This window comes from Kogia breviceps, chromosome 9 (assembly GCF_026419965.1).
Source record: "Kogia breviceps isolate mKogBre1 chromosome 9, mKogBre1 haplotype 1, whole genome shotgun sequence".
Classification (NCBI taxonomy): Eukaryota; Metazoa; Chordata; class Mammalia; order Artiodactyla; family Physeteridae; genus Kogia; species Kogia breviceps.
The window spans coordinates 27618517-27635524 of NC_081318.1; the positions used below are offsets into that span (position 1 = coordinate 27618517).

Sequence of the window (17008 nt, forward strand, 5' to 3'; positions counted from 1 at the left end):
TTCTCCCTCTTCTTCAGAGTGGATAGTTTCTAATGATCTATCATCAAATTCATTATTCTTCCTTTTGCCGGTTAAGATCTGCTCTTGAGCCTGTTTTTTGTGTTTTCATTTCAGTTATTTTACTATTAAACTCCTAAATTTCCACTTGGTTCTTTTTTTAAAAATTTCTGTCTTTTTGTTGATATTCTGTCACCATACATTTTAAACAAAAATTTATTCAGTATCTACCCCTAAACATAGTCAATATAGTATTTCCTTTTTTTTTTCCAAATGGCATTAATCATAAAAAAAATTTGCAGAAAATTCCTCACTCAGATTTTTCTTTTTCTTACTTTCCATTGGGAGCTAATTATACATGGAACTTTAAAGAAGTTTCTTGTACACCTAACATTATATCACAATCATTTCTCTACCTTTTAGTATTTACTATAAACAATTTAACGGCATTATATTATTCCACAATGTTAACACTATAATTTAATTACTTTCTTTTTCAGGACATATAGACATGTTTTCATCAAAATCTTAATGCTATATAAATTGTAGTGTGCATTTAAAAAATACGTAGAGAAGATGTTAGAAGTTGAATTACTAGGGGAAATATGATGACTTTTTTAAAGTTTTAGATATTACCAAGTGTTTTTCAGAAATATTATACCTAATGATGTACACATAAACCATTTATAAAAGCCCATTCCATGCTGACTTCACCAGTAGCACATATTATTTTAGAAAATTGTTGTCTCCTTATAGATGTTAAATATATTTTCTCTCAACCTATCACTCATACTTAGTTTATGATGTCTTTCATTATAGTCAAACTTATTAATATTCCCTTTTATGGTTTTTGCATTTTATGTATTGTTATAAAAGGCTATATCATCCCACAGTCATAAGTATAACTTTCTTTTATAGTTGGTGTGTGTGTACAACTTTATCTGGATTTTTAAAAATGATATGAAGAACAGTTAAATTTTATTTTTTCCAAATGTAATGCCAACTGCTCAGTACCATGAATATTCAAGTTTATTCTCTCCACAGTAATGTATACTAAATTTTCATATATATATGCATCTGTTTCTGATTTCTGCATTCTTTCATTAATGTATATGTTTTTTTCTATGTCAGTAATGTATTGCTTTAATTACTACTGATTTGTAATATATTTTGAGGCCTGGTCCATTAGGTTCTACCTCATTGTTCTTCCTTTTCAAGACTTGACTATTAATGCAAGTTTTTCTTCCATATGAATTTTAGAGTAAGTTTGCAATTTTCATAAAAAATTGCAGATCTTGCTGAGAAGTACATTGATCAGTTGGGGAAAAATGGACACCTTTACCCTGTTAAACATTTGGGATATCAGTTAAACATGACATACAAAACATATGCATTTTATCTCTGCTACTTCCTAGCATCATTTTGCTTGAATAAAAAGAATTGAAAGCAGTGATTTTGTTTTTTGTGTGATAAGAAACCTGGAACTAGACTGCTGTTCTAGCCCAATTAGCTTAGGACATCTAGAGAGGAGCCTGTAGTCTCAGTCTGTTGACTCATTGCACTGAAGGAGACTGCTCAGCAGGGGAACCATGCGGCTAACTTTGTAGTTGACTTTATCAATGCCTGCAATTATTCCAGCCTGAAAATATTTACGTTTTCAGTCCAAACTAATTTTCACAAAAGGAAAAGGTGGAGTTATTATAGACTTTTGGGGAGGAGTGAAGTTTTGGTGAAATTTAAGTGTTACAGTGTTTTGATTGTCTCTGTAAAACAAGGTTGCGTGTAGATGGGTCAGCATCAAGTCTGGACTGAGACATGGACCAGAGAGAGAGTCCTGTTCCTTTGGTAACAAAGTTAGGAGAGAGATGTGGATGTGTTTCTTCTCTGAAGTTCAGCGCATTGGTTGTAAATCAAGACTGCTTCTCTCTGTCAAAATAACACAGATCTTCCAGGCAAGAGTGGGGTGTTTCATTCCTAGTTATCTAATTTCAGACAGCAAAGTTTTTGATAGATTATGATTTTAGAGAACAAAGTTTCTCAGAGAGAAAGAAAATAGTAGTCACTCAAAGAAGGGGTTGTTATTACATTTTATAGCTGCAGAGTATCCTTGGGAAAAATATTCCTTCCTATTAATTTTGTAGCTGACTTTATTCGTGCCTGGTATTCAAGCCTGATGGATTCTTATTTTCTCAGTCCAAATGAATTTTTAATTTCTTACTGTACAGGGCCTGGCTGGTGGCTCTGTTTTGTCATCAGGAACCTGAATTCCTTTTACCCTTCCACTCTAATAATTAATCTTACTATCATGAGCTTGTTACTATATGATGATAAAATGCTTAATCAACCTTCAGCATAATGTCTGCATTCTGCAAGAAGGGAGAAGTCAAGGGAGCATGTCCCATGGATGCCATTCAAGAATTTTCCCTGAAAGCCCCTGCCAGTGATTCAACTTGCATCTCATTGATCTGAACTGGGTCATGTGACTTCACTGTCCCTGCTGGGACTATGTGATAATTACATTTTTAAAGTTTCATATTGTTGCTCCTCAGTAAGACTGAGATTTTGTTAGTAAGGAAGTTGGACAGAAAGGCTATTAGGTGGGGAAATGAACAACACTACTCTACACTACAACACTTTCCAAGCTCGGATAAAATGATATTAAGGGAATAAGAAAAGCATAAACGTACAGGAACAAAGAATATATGGGAAGAGAGAAGAGTAAATGTCAGTTGATTTTTTAAAGTTGTAAAGCAGATGGGGAAATGTTAACTTGACTTAATTGAGCAGAGGAAGTGAAAATCTAAATGCCTGCCAAGGGGGATGGCATCAAGAACCAAATCATTTTGCCCCACAGAATCTTGGAAAGTGAATTGGAGGTTCTGTGGAAGATGGAAGTGAGATGTGAGCTGTAAACAGAGGGATTGGTTAAAAGCCAGTAAAAGGAGTAAATTTCAGTTTAATACACTCTTCTATCTTGATTGATACCTTTTTATTTGTATCATGTTTATTTTATTCTTGAACTTCTTGAGTTCAATGCTTAGTATTTATATCTTTCTTGTTGTAAGCAAGATTATATTATGTGTGACTACTGATATGTTTGTACTCACTCCTGCCATCTTATTTTGGTTTTGATTTATTATTTATTCTTGCTTGTTTTTGTTTACTAACCTTTCTTTTTTTTGGTTTGACTAAAGTTTTCTTTTCCATTTTTTTGTTCTTTCATAGGTCAGAAGTAGGTACTTTGTTTCTATTTTTCTAGTGGTTACTCATAAAAAAATTTTAATGGACTTAATTTTTTAATAACAAATGCATATTTAATCAGGCTCTATATCTTTTCCATGAACAAGTCAAGGACCCTAGCAGGCTTTTCTTCATTTCTTCCTCCTCCTCACTCACTCCTCCCATTCAGTGATGACTTGATCTGGAATTACAGTTGTATGTATATTACATTATTATAATTTACTATATAATTATAGCTTCAGATTGTTATTATATATTTACATCAATATAATATATATGAATTTTTTCAAATATGTTATATTTAGCTTAAAACCTTTTGTGGAAGTTTTTGCTTACTTCTTTAATTTTTCCTCTTTATTGTTCTTTCGTTATTATTGTTCTTTTTATTATTTTATTTTATTTTTTTGATTTTTTTTTTTTTTTTTGCACGGGCCTCTCACCGTTGTGGCCTCTCCCTTTGCGGAGCACAGGCTCCGGACGTGCAGGCTCAGCGGCTATGGCTCAAGGGCCCAGCCTCTCCGCGGCATGTGGGATCCTCCCAGACCAGGGCACAAACCCGTGTCCTCTGCATCGGCAGGCGGACTCTCAACCACTGCACCACCAGGGAAGCCCCTGTTTTTTTGATTTTTTTTGAACATCTTTATTGGAGTATAATTGCTTTACAATGTTGTGTTAGTTTCTGCTGTATAACAAAGTGCATCAGCTATATGTATACATATATCCCCTTATCCCCTCACTCTTGTGTCTCCCTCCCACCCTCCCTATCCCACCCCGCTAGATGGTCACAAAGCACCGAGCTGATCTCCCTGTGCTATGCAGCTGCTTCCCACTAGCTATCTATTTTACATTTGGTAGTGTATATATGTCCATGCCACTCTCTCACGTCATCCCAGCTTACCCTTCCCCCTCCACATGTCCTCAAGCACATTCTCTATGTCTGCGTCTTTATTCCGGTCCTGACCCTAGGTTCTTCATAACCTTTTTTTTTCTTTTGATTCCATATATATGTGTTAGCATACAGTATTTGTTTTTCTCTTTCTGACTTACTTCACTCTGTATGACAGACTCCAGGTCCATCCACCTCACTACAAATACCTCAATTTCGTTTCTTTTTATGGCTGAGTAATATTCCGTTGTATATATGTGCCACATCTTCCTTATCCATTCATCTGTTGATGGACACTTAGGTTGCTTCCATGTTCTGGCTATTGTAAATAGAGCTGCAATGAACATTGTGGTACATGACTCTTTTTGAATTATGGTTTTCTCAGGGTATATGCCCAGTAGTGGGATTGCTGGGTCATTGCTACCATTGCTGGGTCATATGATGGTTCTATTTTTAGTTTTTTAAGGAACCTCCATACTGTTCTCTATAGTGGCTGTATCAATTTACATTCCCACCAACTGTGCAAGAGGGTTCCCTTTTCTCCACATCCTCTCCAGCATTTATTGTTTGTAGATTTTTTGATGATGCCCATACTGACCGGTGTGAGGTGATACCTCATTGTAGTTTTGATTTGCATTTCTCTAATGATTAGTGATGTTGAGCATCCTTTCATGTGTTTCTTGGCAATCTGTATATCTTCTTTGGAGAAATGTCTACTTAGGTCTTCCACCCATTTTTGGATTGGGTTGTTTGTTTTTTTGATATTGAGCTGCATGAGCTGCTTATATATTTTGGAGATTAATTCTTTGTCAGTTGCTTTGTTTGCAAATATTTTCTCCCACTCTGAGGGTTGTCTTTTTGTCTTGTTTATGGTTTCCTTTGCTGTGCAAAAGCTTTTACATTTCATTAGGTCCCACTTGTTTATTTTTGTTTTTATTTCCATTTATCTGGGAGGTGGGTCAAAAAGGATCTTGCTGTGATTTATGTCATAGAGTGTTCTGCCTGTGTTTTCCTCTAAGAGTTTTATAGTGTCTGGTCTTACATTTAGGTCTTTAATCCATTTTGAGTTTATTTTTGTGTATGGTGTTAGGGAGTGTTCTAATTTCATTCTCTTACATGTAGCTCTCCAATTTTCCAAGCAACACTTATTGAAGAGGCTGTCTTTTCTCCATTGTGTATTCTTGCCTCTTTAATAAGAAATGAAGTGACCATATGTTCATAGGTTTATCTCTGCGTTTTCTATCCTGTTCCATTGATCTATATTTCTGTTTTTGTGCCAGTACCATACTGTCTTGGTTACTGTAGCTTTGTAGTGTAGTCTGAAGTCAGTGAGCCTGATTCCTCCAGCTCCATTTTTCTTTCTCAAGAATGCTTTGGCTATTCAGGGTCTTTTGTGTTTCCATACAACTTGTGAAATTTTTTGTTCCTGTTCTGTGAAAAATGCCATTGGTAGTTTGATAGGGATAGCATTGAATCTGTAGATTGCTTTGGGTAGTATAGTCATTTTCACAGTGTTGATTCTTCCAATCCAAGAACATGGTATATGTCTCCATCTGTTTGTATCATCTTTAATTTCTTTCATCAGTGTCTTATAGTTTTCTGCATACAGGTGTTTTGTCTCCTTAGGTAGGTTTATTCCTTGGTATTTTATTCTTTCTTCTGCAGTGGTAAATGGGAGTGTTTCCTTAATTTCTCTTTCAGATTTTTCATCATTAGTGTATCGGAATGCAAGTGATTTCTGTGCATTAATTTTGTATTCTGCTACTTTACCAGCTTCATTGACTAGCTCTAGTAGTTTTCTGGTAGCATCTTTAGGATTCTCTGTGTATAGTATCATGTCATCTGCAAACAGTGACAGTTTTACTTCTTCTTTTCCAATTTGGATTCCTTTAATTTTTTTTCTTCTCTTATTGCTGTGGCTAGGACTTCTAAAACTATGTTGAATAATAGTGGTGAGAGTGGGCAACCTTGTCTTGTTCCTGATTTTAGAGGAAATGGCTTCAATTTTTCACCACTGGGAACGATGTTGGCTATGGGTTTGTCATATATGGCCTTTATTATGTTGAGGTAAGTTCCCTCTATGCCTACTTTCTGCAGAGTTTATCATAAATGAGTATTGAATTTTGTTGAAAGCTTTTTCTGCATCTATTGAGATTATCATATGGTTTTTATTCTTCAGTTTGTTAATATGGTGTATCACATTGATTGATTTGCATATATTGAAGAATCCTTGCATTCCTGGGATAAACCCCACTTGGTCATGGTGTATGATCCTTTTAATGTCCTGTTGGATTCTTTTTGGTAGTATTTTGTTGAGGATTTTTGAATTTATGTTCATCAGTGATATTGGCCTGTAGTTTTCTTTTTTTGTGACATCTTTGTCTGGTTTTGGTATCGGTGATGGTTGCCTCGTATAATGAGTTTGGGGGTGGTCCTCCCTCTGCTATATTTTGGAAGAGTTTGAGAAGGATAGGTGTTAGCTCTTTAAATGTTTGATAGAATTTGCCTGTGAAGCTCTTGGTCCTGGGCTTTTGTTTGCTGGAAGATTTTTAATCACAGTTTCAATCACAGTGCTTGTGATTGGTCTGTTTATATTTTCTGTTTCTTCCTGGCTCAGTCTCGGAAGGTTGTGCTTTTGTAAGAATTTGTCCATTTCTTCCAGGTTGTCCATTTTATTGGCATGTAGTTGCTTGTAGTAATCTACAATCCGTTGTATTTCTGCAGTGTCAGTTGTTACTTCTCCTTTTTCATTTCTAATTCTGTTGATTTGAGTCTTCTCCGTTTTTTCTTGATGAGTCTGGCTAATGGTTTTTCAATTTTGTTTATCTTCTCAAAGAACCAGCTTTTAGTTTTATTGATCTTTGCTACCATTTCCTTAATTTCTTTTTCAGTCATTTCTGATCTGATCTTTATGATTTCTTTCCTTCTGCTAACTTTGGGGTTTTTTTCTTCTTCTTTCTCTAATTGCTTTAGGTGTAAGTTTAGGTTGTTTATTTGAGATTTTTCTTGTTTCTTGAGGTAAGATTGTATTGCTATAAACTTCCCTCTTAGAACTGCTTTTGCTGCATCCCATAGGTTTTGGGTCATCGTGTTTTCATTGTCATTTGTTTCTAGGTAGTTTTTGATTTCCTCTTTGATTTCTTCAGTGATCTTTTGGTTATTTAGTAGCACACTGTTTAGCCTCCATGTGTTTGTATTTTTTACACTTTTTTTCCCTGTAATTGATATCTAGTCTCATAGTGTTGTGGTTGGAAAAGATACTTGATATGATTTCAATTTTCTTAAATTTACCAAGGCTTGTTTTGTGACCCAAGATATGGTCAATCCTGGAGAATGTTCCATGAGCATGTGAGAAGAAAGTGTATTTTGTTGTTTTGGGATGGAATGTCCTATACATATCAGTTAAGTCCGTCTTGTTTAATGTGTCATTTAAAGCTTTTGTTTCCTTTTTTATTTTCATTTAGGGTGATCTGTCCATTGGTGAAAGTGGGGTGTTAAAGTCCCCTACTGTGATTGTGTTACTGTCGATTTCCCCTTTTATGGCTGTTAGCGTTTGCATTATGTATTGAGGTGTTCCTATGTTGGGTGCATAAATATTTACAATTGTTATATCTTTTTCTTGGATTGATCCTTTGATCATTATGTAGTGTCCTTCTTTGTCTCTTGTAATAGTCTTTGTTTTAAAGTCTGTTTTTTGTCTGATATGAGAATTGCTACTCCAGCTTTCTTTTGATTTCCATTTGCATGGAATATCTTTTTCCATCCCCTCACTTTCAGTCTGTATGTGTTCCTAGGTCTGAAGTGGGTCTCTTGTGGACAGCATATATACGGGTCTTGTTTCTGTATCCATTCAGCCAGTCTAGGTGTTTGGGTGGAGCATTTAATCCACTTACATTTAAGGTAATTATCAATATGTATGTTCCTATTACCATTTTCTTGATTGTTTTGGGTTTGTTATTGTAGGTCTTTTCCTTCTCTTGTGTTTCCTGCCTAGAGAAGTTCCTTTAGCATTTGTTGTAAAGCTGGTTTGGTGGTGGTGAATTCTCTTAGCTTTTGCTTGTCTGTAAAAGTTTTACTTTTTCTGTCGAATCTGAATGAGATCCTTGCTGGGTAGAGCAATCTTGGTTGTAGGTTTTTCCCTTTCATTACTTTAAATATGTTCTGTCACTCCCTTCTAGCTTGCAGAGTTTTTGCTGAAAGATCAGCTGTTAACCTTATGGGGATTCCCTTATATGTTGTTTGTTGCTTTTCCCTTGCTGCTCTCAATATTTTTTCTTTATATCTAAGTTTTGATAGTTTGATTAGTATGTGTCTTAGCGTGTTTCTCCTTGGGTTTATCCTGTTTGGGACTGTGTGTGCTTCCTGGACTTGACTGACTATTTCCTTTCCTATGTTATGGAAGTTTTCAACTATAATCTCTTCAAATATTTTCTCGGACCCTTTCTTTTTCTCTCCTTCTTCTGGGACCCCTATAATTTGAATGTTAGTTCATATAATATTGTCCCAGGTTTCTCTGAGACTGTCCTCAATTCTTTTCATTCTTTTTCTTTATTCTGTTCTGTGATAGTTTTCTACTATTTTATCTTCCAGGTCACTTATCCGTTCTTCTACCTCAATTATTCTGCTATTGATTCCTTCTAGAGAATTTTTAATTTCATTTATTGTGTTGTTCATTAATTTTTGTTTGCTCTTTAGTTCTTCTAGGTCCTTGTTAAACATTTCTTGTATTTTCTCCATTCTATTTCCAAGATTTCAGATCATCTTTACTGTCATTACTCTGAATTCTTTTTGAGGTATACTGCCTATTTCCTCTTCATTTGTTTGGTCTGGTGGATTTTTAACCTTGCTTCTTCACCTGCTGCATATTTGTCTTCTCATTTTGCTTGACTTACCGTGTTTGGGGTCTCCTTTTCGCAGGCTGCAGGTTTGTAGTTCCCATTGTTTTTGGTGTCTGTCCCCAGTGGGTAAAGTTCGTTCAGTGGATTGTGTAGGCTCTGTGGTGGAGGGGACTGATTCCTGTGTTCTCGTGGGTGGGGCTGGATCTTGTCTTTCTGGTGGGTAGGACCACGTCCGGTGATGTATTTTGTGGTGTCTATGAACTTAGTATGATTTTAGGCAGCCTCTCTGCTAATGGGTGGGGTTGTGTTTCTGTCTTTCTAGTTGTTTGGCATGGGGCATCCAGCACTGGAGCTTGCTGGCCGTTGGGTGGAGCTGGGTCTTAGTGTTGACATGGAGATCTCTGGGAGAGCTCTAGCCGATTGATATTATGTGTGGCTAGGAGGTCTCTGGTGATCCAATATCCTGAACTTGGCTCTCCTACCTCAGAGCTCAGGCCTGACACCAGATCGGAGCACCAAGACCCTGTCAGCTACACAGCTCAGAAGGAAAGGGAGAAAAAAAGAAAGAAAGAAAAAATAAATAAATAAAATATTTTTTCAAATTATTAAATAAAAAATAATAATAACAGAAAAAAAAAGAGGAGAGCAACCAAACCAGTAAACAACTCTACCATTGATGAACAAGCACTAAAAACTATACTAAGATAAACATAAAAATCAGAAACAAGTCAGTCGCAGACAGCAAACCCCAAGTCTACAGTTGCTCCCAAAGTCCACTGCCTCAATTTGGGATGATTCGTTATCTTTTAAGGTATTCCACAGATGCAGGGTACATCAAGTTGATTGTGGAGATGGTGCTCCTGAGGCTGCTGGGAGAAATTTCCCTTTCTCTTCTTTGTTCTCACAGCTCCCGGGGTTCAGCTTTGGATTTGGCCCCGCCTCTGTGTGTAGGTCGCCTGAGGACATCTGTTTCCTCCCAGACAGGAGGGGTTTAAAGCAGCAGTTGATTAGGGAGCTCTGGCTCACTCAGGCCGGGGGGAGGGAGGGTTACCTTAGTTATAATTGGAATGCAGGGAGAGCCTGCAGCAGCAGAGGCCAACATGACGTTGCAACAGCCTGAGGTGTGCTGTGTGTTCTCCGGGGGAGGTTGTCGCTGAACCATGGGACCCTGGCAGTGGCGGGCTGCACAGGCTCCCAGGAGGGGAGGTGTGGATAGTGACCTGTGCTTGCACACAGGCTTCTGGGTGGCTGTAGCAGCAGTGTTAGCATTTCATGCCCGTCTCTGGTGTCCAAGCTGATAGCTGTGGCTTCTGCCCGTCTCTGGCACTCATTTAGAAAGTGGTGCTCTGAATCCCTTCTCCTCGTGCACCCGGAAACAATGGTCTTTTGCCTGTTAGGCAAGTCCAGACTTTTTCCCCGAACTCCTCCCGGCTAGCTGTGGGGCACTAGCCCCAGGCTGTGTTCACGCTGCCAACTCCAGACCTCTCCCTGACATCTGACCTCCGAAGCCCGAGCCTCAGCTCCCAGCCCCCGCCGGTCCGGGCGGGTGAGCAGACAAGCCTCTTGGGCTGGTGAGTGCTGGTCGGCACCCATCCTCTGTGCGGGAATCTCTCTGCTTTGCCCTCCGCACCCCTGTGGCTGCGCTCTCCTCCGTAGCTCCGAAGCTTCCCCCCTCTGCCACCGGCAGTCTCCGCCCGTGAAGGGCCTTCCTAGTGTGTGGGAACCTTTCCTCCTTCACAGCTCCCTCCCACCGGTGCAGGTCCCGTCCCTATTCTTATGTCTCTGTTTTTTCTTTTTTCTTTTGCCCTACCCAGGTACGTGGGGAGTTTCTTGCCTTTTGGGAAGTCCAAGGTCTGCCAGTGTTCAGTAGGTGTTCGGTAGAAGTTGTCCCACATGTAGATGCATTTTTGATGTATTTGTGGGAAGGAAGGTGATCTCCACGTCTCTCCTCTGCCATCTTGAAGGTCTCCCCCTCTTTATTGTTCTTGTTGGAACATATTCTCTAGTGATTATTTCAGATATTACGCATGGGAGGTGAACCATCTAAGTCCTATTGAATGAACCTCATTTTGGGTTTTAGTCTGAGTGGGTGTAGAAGGTTAGATTCAAACTTATTTTCAAAATTATTTTATTTTATATCTTTGAAGCTGTTTTTGATTAAAAGTCTGATGTCAATGGGATTCTCAGTTCTTTGTTTCCTCTTTCTGGAAGCTTTTAGGATTTTCACTTAATCCTTAGTAATCTTACTGTGATGTGCTTGAGACTTGGTGATGGATCCTTTCTATTTGAGAGCCCATGTCTTTAGTTTGGGGAAATGCTCTTCTATTATATTTTGAGCAATTTCTCTAATCCAGCTTTCTTCATTCTGTCTGGAACTTGTATCAGACATATTTTGGAACGTCTGCATTTATCTTCCATGGCTCTTAATATTCCTCCATTCTTTCTAATTTTTAGGACCTTTCAACCTGCATTCTAAAAGATTTTCTTGTCTAAGTTTCTTGCTTACTAATTCCCTCTTAGACTCTGGACATTCTGTAGATCAGCAGAATAGATTACTAGTTATTGGCTGATACCTATTCTTCCCATTGTAGTAAAGCTTAAGCTGGGCATGGGGCTGCAACACTGAAACCTGCATTTTATAACCTCTTTTCTATGTTGGTGAGGCCAAGGAACTAAGGCCTGGAAAAAAGAAATGTGAGGGGAAATGATGTGTGCCCCTTCTGGATATTGCTCTTAAAATGACTGTATTGCAATTCTTTTGTCTTTTCCCCCATTCTACTGACTAGAAGATGATGATAAGTGGATCAGCCACTAGGAAACACAAGTAGGAAGCCATTTGTAGTACAGCACAGAGGTTCCTACTAGTCCTAAACTTCTTGCCAATCCCTGGGCCAATCCCTGGAGTATCATGCGAGAAGGGAAAAACTAAGTTGTTTAAACAACTGTGTTTTAATATCCTTAATGAGTTTAACAAGTTTAATAGCCCCAAGATAAACACATTGTACTGATTTTTTTTAATTTCAAAAATAAATATGTTGTCACAGTCTTTTGTTGCTTCTTTTGTATTGATTCAACAGCCTTTCCTTTCTCTCTGAAAATGTTAACTCTATCTAGTCTGGTCTTGTTTTTTTGTTTTGCTTTGTTTTGTTTTACTCTAAAAGAGTGGTTCTAAAACTTTGGCATGCAGCAGAACATATGGAAAATTTGTAAATATACAGAATCCAAGCCCACCCCAGAATTTCCGATTAACTCTGGGGTGGGCCTGAGAATCTGCATTTCTAACAATTTTCCAGATGCTGCTGCTGCTGGTGGTCTGGCCACCATACTTTGAGAACCTCTGTTCTAGTAAGTAATTCTCTTTCACACAAATGTAAATTCTTCTACATTGAATGAGGAACCTTTTATTCTGTTGGCTGTTCTCAAATCTTTGGTTACTCTTGGGTGTGTACTCAAGAGTATTTGAAATTCCTGATGTCCAAAGTGCTACAACATATTTGTTTACTGTAGCCTTACCTCAGTGGTTTTCGGGGATGCACCAGGCTTGATTCTGGGAGGCAGCTAGTTTTCTGGAGAGGGGGCTTCTATTCATTCTGGGCGTCACCAGCTTTCTGGGACACTAACCACTCTTGCCTAGAGGCAAATACCTCTGATGTTCTTTACCTAAATTGTTTTAGAGGAGCCTGTCCCTTTTGCATTTTTCAAGCAGTCACCTTGTTAGTTGCCCTAAGACCCCTTCTGCTCACATGATCCACCAGTTTTGGGGTTGAAACATCTTAGAGACACTTCTGTGTTTTCTAGCTTGCCTCTCCAGTGCATGATTAGGCTGTAGATTCCTTCAAATTCCACCCCTGCTCCATGGGGGATTTTCCGGTGTGGACCGGAAAACCTGAGACAAATTTTAAAAGAGCTGTAACACTAATTCCTTCTTCAATTTATTCCACGTGCCTCATTTCTTGAAGGGAATTCTTTAAAGTTTCTGTTCTGTTGGAGGACTCCTTCAGTATGCTCCAATATCTTTATTGATTTCTGCTTCTATAATTTTTCTGTAGTCATCAGGGGTTAGGATGAGGGGAAGGGACGTGTCAGCATATTCTCTACCCTCACACTTGATCTAGCCTTTCTATATTTTACTTTTTAAAAATGAGTTTACTAAATAAAAACAAAAAATCTCAGTTATATCACAAGCTTTTTGTGACTCTAGTACTGTATTATATGCCTTCAGACATATATATTTTTCTCACAATTTAATAAATACATGTTTGCTTTCGTGGTTTCCACATATAACCTACCCACTGTGTGGTTAGTAAATACCATTTTTTAAAAGATATGAGCCTATGCTAATGACAATTAAGAAAAAGTAGATAACAATACATAGTATTCATAACAATAATAGTATTTATTGAGGACTTGTGGTGTACCAGGCTTGAGGTAAGCACTTTATATGCATAGTATTATTATCCCTGTTTTGCACCTGAGGGTACTAAAGCACAGAGGTGGCAAGTAACTTACCCAAATTAACTAACTAGTGAGTAGCCGAAGGAAGATTTAAACTAAGCTGTACTCCAGACCCTGTGCCCTTAACTTCATACTAACTGCCTCCTGTGAAGGTATACTTGCTACTAGATTTCAAAGTCAGATAGCTGATGTGCATTATCTATGACCTTTCTGTTATAATGTATGTGAGAATACATGGCATAGAGCTGAAACTAGACTCTTAGTATTTTTTAGTCCTTATTGAATTGGAATAGAAATAGTCATTGTTGGGCTTCCCTGGTGGCGCAGTGGTTGAAAATCCGCCTGCCAATGCAGGAGACACGGGTTCGTGCCCTGGTCCGGGAAGATCCCACATGCCGCGGAGCAACTAAGCCCGTGAGCCATGGCCGCTGGGCCTGCGCGTCCGGAGCCTGTGCTCCGCAACGGGAGAGGCCACAACAGTGAGAGGCCCGCATACCGCAAAAAAAACAAAACAAAAAAAAAAAAAACAAGAAATAGTCATTGTTGCCTTTCATTGTGTAATAAGGTTGACCATATTTTATTTCCTTTAAGTATAGGTAATTGTGATACAGACTTACTACCGACGATGGCATGCTAAAGTTGTGGTAGACAATTTAAAAAGACAGAAAATGTTAAGGTTGCAGTGGGAAGCACAGGAAGAACTAAGGAAGATAAGAGAAAAAGAAGAGTGGATGAAATTGGATTATTCCCGGAGGCATAATCCTCAAACAAAAGAAGATTTTGAACTTCTTTACAACGCACTAGAACGTAAGTTTGAAATAAGCTTTGCATAAAATATTAATTTTATAATTTTTCATTAGTAGGAAAAACAGGTTTACTAACGACAGAAGGGGGACCTTATTATTTTAGGAAGATGTCTGGGGTATCTGGACTAGAGAATTTTAAAAGATGAATAATGTCTTACATTTGGGACAGGAATTAAGGCTGGAGTGAAATTGGAAATGCTTTTATATTAACAATAGATGAATAAAATGTGACTACGGCTCTGTGAGTTTTAGTATGTTATCTCATTTGCTCCTCATCCCTATGAGATAAAAAGAGAAAGTATTGTCCAGTCTGTTTCTCTGATGGTCTTGGGAATTTGTGAATTCAGAGTTGAACTGTCTTGAACCCCTCAGTCCAGCATTCTGTCTCTGATTCTGCTCTTTACAGGAGATACCTTTTTATTCCCCTCTACTAGTGATGATAAATAAGTAAATAAATATGTATATGTATATATATTCTCTACACATTTGATTTTATGGTTTATTTCTTCCATAGGATGTGTGCTAGTCATTGACACAGTTAAAAACTTCCATTACTTGAACAAGCCAATCACTCCCTACTTTGGGCAGTATATACACTGTTCTTCTTGAAGCTTTTCTGCAATACCCACCTTCTAATCTCAGCTTAAATATCACCTACTCAAAGGCTTTTGTGACTGACAGTGCAACTTGGACATCCTATTATCATCTTATGGTTCTCACTGCACACCAACTTTTCATTTATAACACCACAATACTTTTTTTTTTAACATTAATTTCACTACTGGACTGTATGATCTCTTTTTCTGTGTTTAGCTCACATGCCCAACAAATACTGGTAGAATGAATGAAGGGAAACCCAAGGATGTAGCCATGCAACTGTCTCTAGCTTCTGCTTTCCCAAGAGTACCTCTAAAGTGGAAGTAACCAGAACAGAAGAGTTATTTGTTAGCTTAGATACCGGAAAGTGAAGTTGGACTCTTGTGATGACATAGAGAATTTTAAAAATTAAAAGTAGCCTCAGTTTTTCTTTTAGTTGAATTCGGTCTTTTTATCCAAAGAAATAATAGTCTTTGACTTCTCTATGATTATTCATAATATTAACTTCAAGTAAATTTTCTTACTGTAATGTTGTTTCTTTATATATTATTTATTTGTGGACGTTACTACATGCTCTGTTACTCAGGTCATCCTTTCCTCTCTAATTGAATACAATTTTAGGTGTCAGCTATCAGGTCTATTTAAATAGCTATATGATAATATTCTATTTACTGAAGATGATACAATTAAACACTACGTCTAACAAGCAATAGTAATACATCTATCTCTCTGATAAATGGAAGAAAGTAAAATTTCTTACATAAAAGAGACATCTCTTAGTTTTCTTCCAAGCCTAAAATTCTAAATTAGAACTCTAAGAATAATTTAAAGTTCTGTTTTGTTGTAGTTAAAATTCTGGTTCACAAGCTCAGTAATTTACATAGCTCTTCTATTTACTATAGTTTTCATTCCATATTCTTTACTCCAGTGTTTGAAACTGTTGCCCTCTTGTGGCTCATAGTGACAGTTGCCTAGTTTGAATTACAACTCCTAATAACAAAGTTTAACTTTTCCTCCAGGTAACCTGTGCCTTAGTAATAAAAGCAAAATGATATCAATTTAGGAAAATGAATTTAACTATATAAGATAATATGCTGTATCAAAGACAAGACTATCTCTGGGCAACAGTGTTTGATTTTTATGTCTTCCTTTTTTTTTTTTTTTTTTTTCTTACAGCAATATGTTGAGGGCAACTTCTTTCATTGATCTGACTGGTCACTCTTATCTCAGACTCGGTATAGGAGTCATTATCTTTAGGAAACCTCTCTTATCAGCATGGATTAGGCTCAGAGCCTCTTTTCCTTGCCCCGTTATTCTCTGTGCGTACCATTCTCTTAACTGTCCATGTCTGTACCTAGGGCAGCAGATAGGACCTAGTTCATTATGTCTAATAAATGTTTGTTGAATTGAATCTTCTACCCTTTGTCTTGTTTTAACTTGTGGAAATGGTGTTTTCTGACTCTTCTCTAATTATTACCTCTTGATCTCAAGGTCCCTTGACTTCTAGCTTCTGGAGACTCCCTGGCCCCAGTCCTTTGACAGATCTGGCCCTGTGCTTTTAGTCTGAATCTTTCTTGTTTTTTTTCCATTCAGGCTTCCAGTCTGTGATAAGAATTTTAAAAAGCAGATGCGTATAAACTGCCAGTGACAGACAAAATATTGTATATTCTGCTGTTTCTTGTTTGGAAATAGCAAGTTTATTAGATCTCAGAAATTTTAGAATGTGTATGGACTTTATATTTTAGTACTGTCCTTTCATTTTATAGTTGAACTTCAGACCCTGGAAATTAGGTAGTTTGTTCAAGAATGTAAGTTAAGGTTATAAGATAAATGTATTCTTTGAAAGGAACCGGTTGCTTTCATATCTTTTTCTTTAAAAATATTGGAGGTTATTGACATCTGTTATGGGCTGAATTATGTTCCCCCCAAATTCAGATGTTGAAGTTCTAATGTCCAGTACCTCAGAATGTGACTGTATTTGGAGATAGGGCCTTTAAAGAACGAATGCTCATATAGGACCCTAGTGCAGTATGACTGGTATCCTTATAAGAAGAGGAGATTAGGACACAGACATGCACAGAGAGAAGGTCATGTGAAGACAGTGGAGGAAGGTGGCCCTTTACAAGCCCAGGAGAGAGGCCCTCAGGAGAAGCTAATCCTGCCATCACCTTGATCTTGAACTTCCATCC

At 37.7% G+C, this 17008-nt stretch overlaps 1 protein-coding gene and 1 non-coding gene across 4 annotated transcripts in view; one reads left to right on the top strand and one right to left on the bottom strand.

Moving 5' to 3' along the window:
• Nucleotides 1-17008, top strand: part of IQUB (IQ motif and ubiquitin domain containing) — a 63210-nt gene that overhangs the window by 14757 nt on the left and 31445 nt on the right. For all 3 annotated transcript variants that reach the window (XM_067041662.1, XM_067041663.1, XM_067041661.1), the window contains exon 7: nt 14013-14223. In XM_067041662.1, the coding sequence (XP_066897763.1) occupies nt 14013-14223 (211 nt within the window). The remainder of the gene's footprint in view (nt 1-14012; nt 14224-17008) is intronic.
• LOC131763153 (U7 small nuclear RNA) lies at nt 12820-12879 on the bottom strand. The gene has a single exon (XR_009337545.1). It is a non-coding gene; the product is annotated as a U7 small nuclear RNA (small nuclear RNA).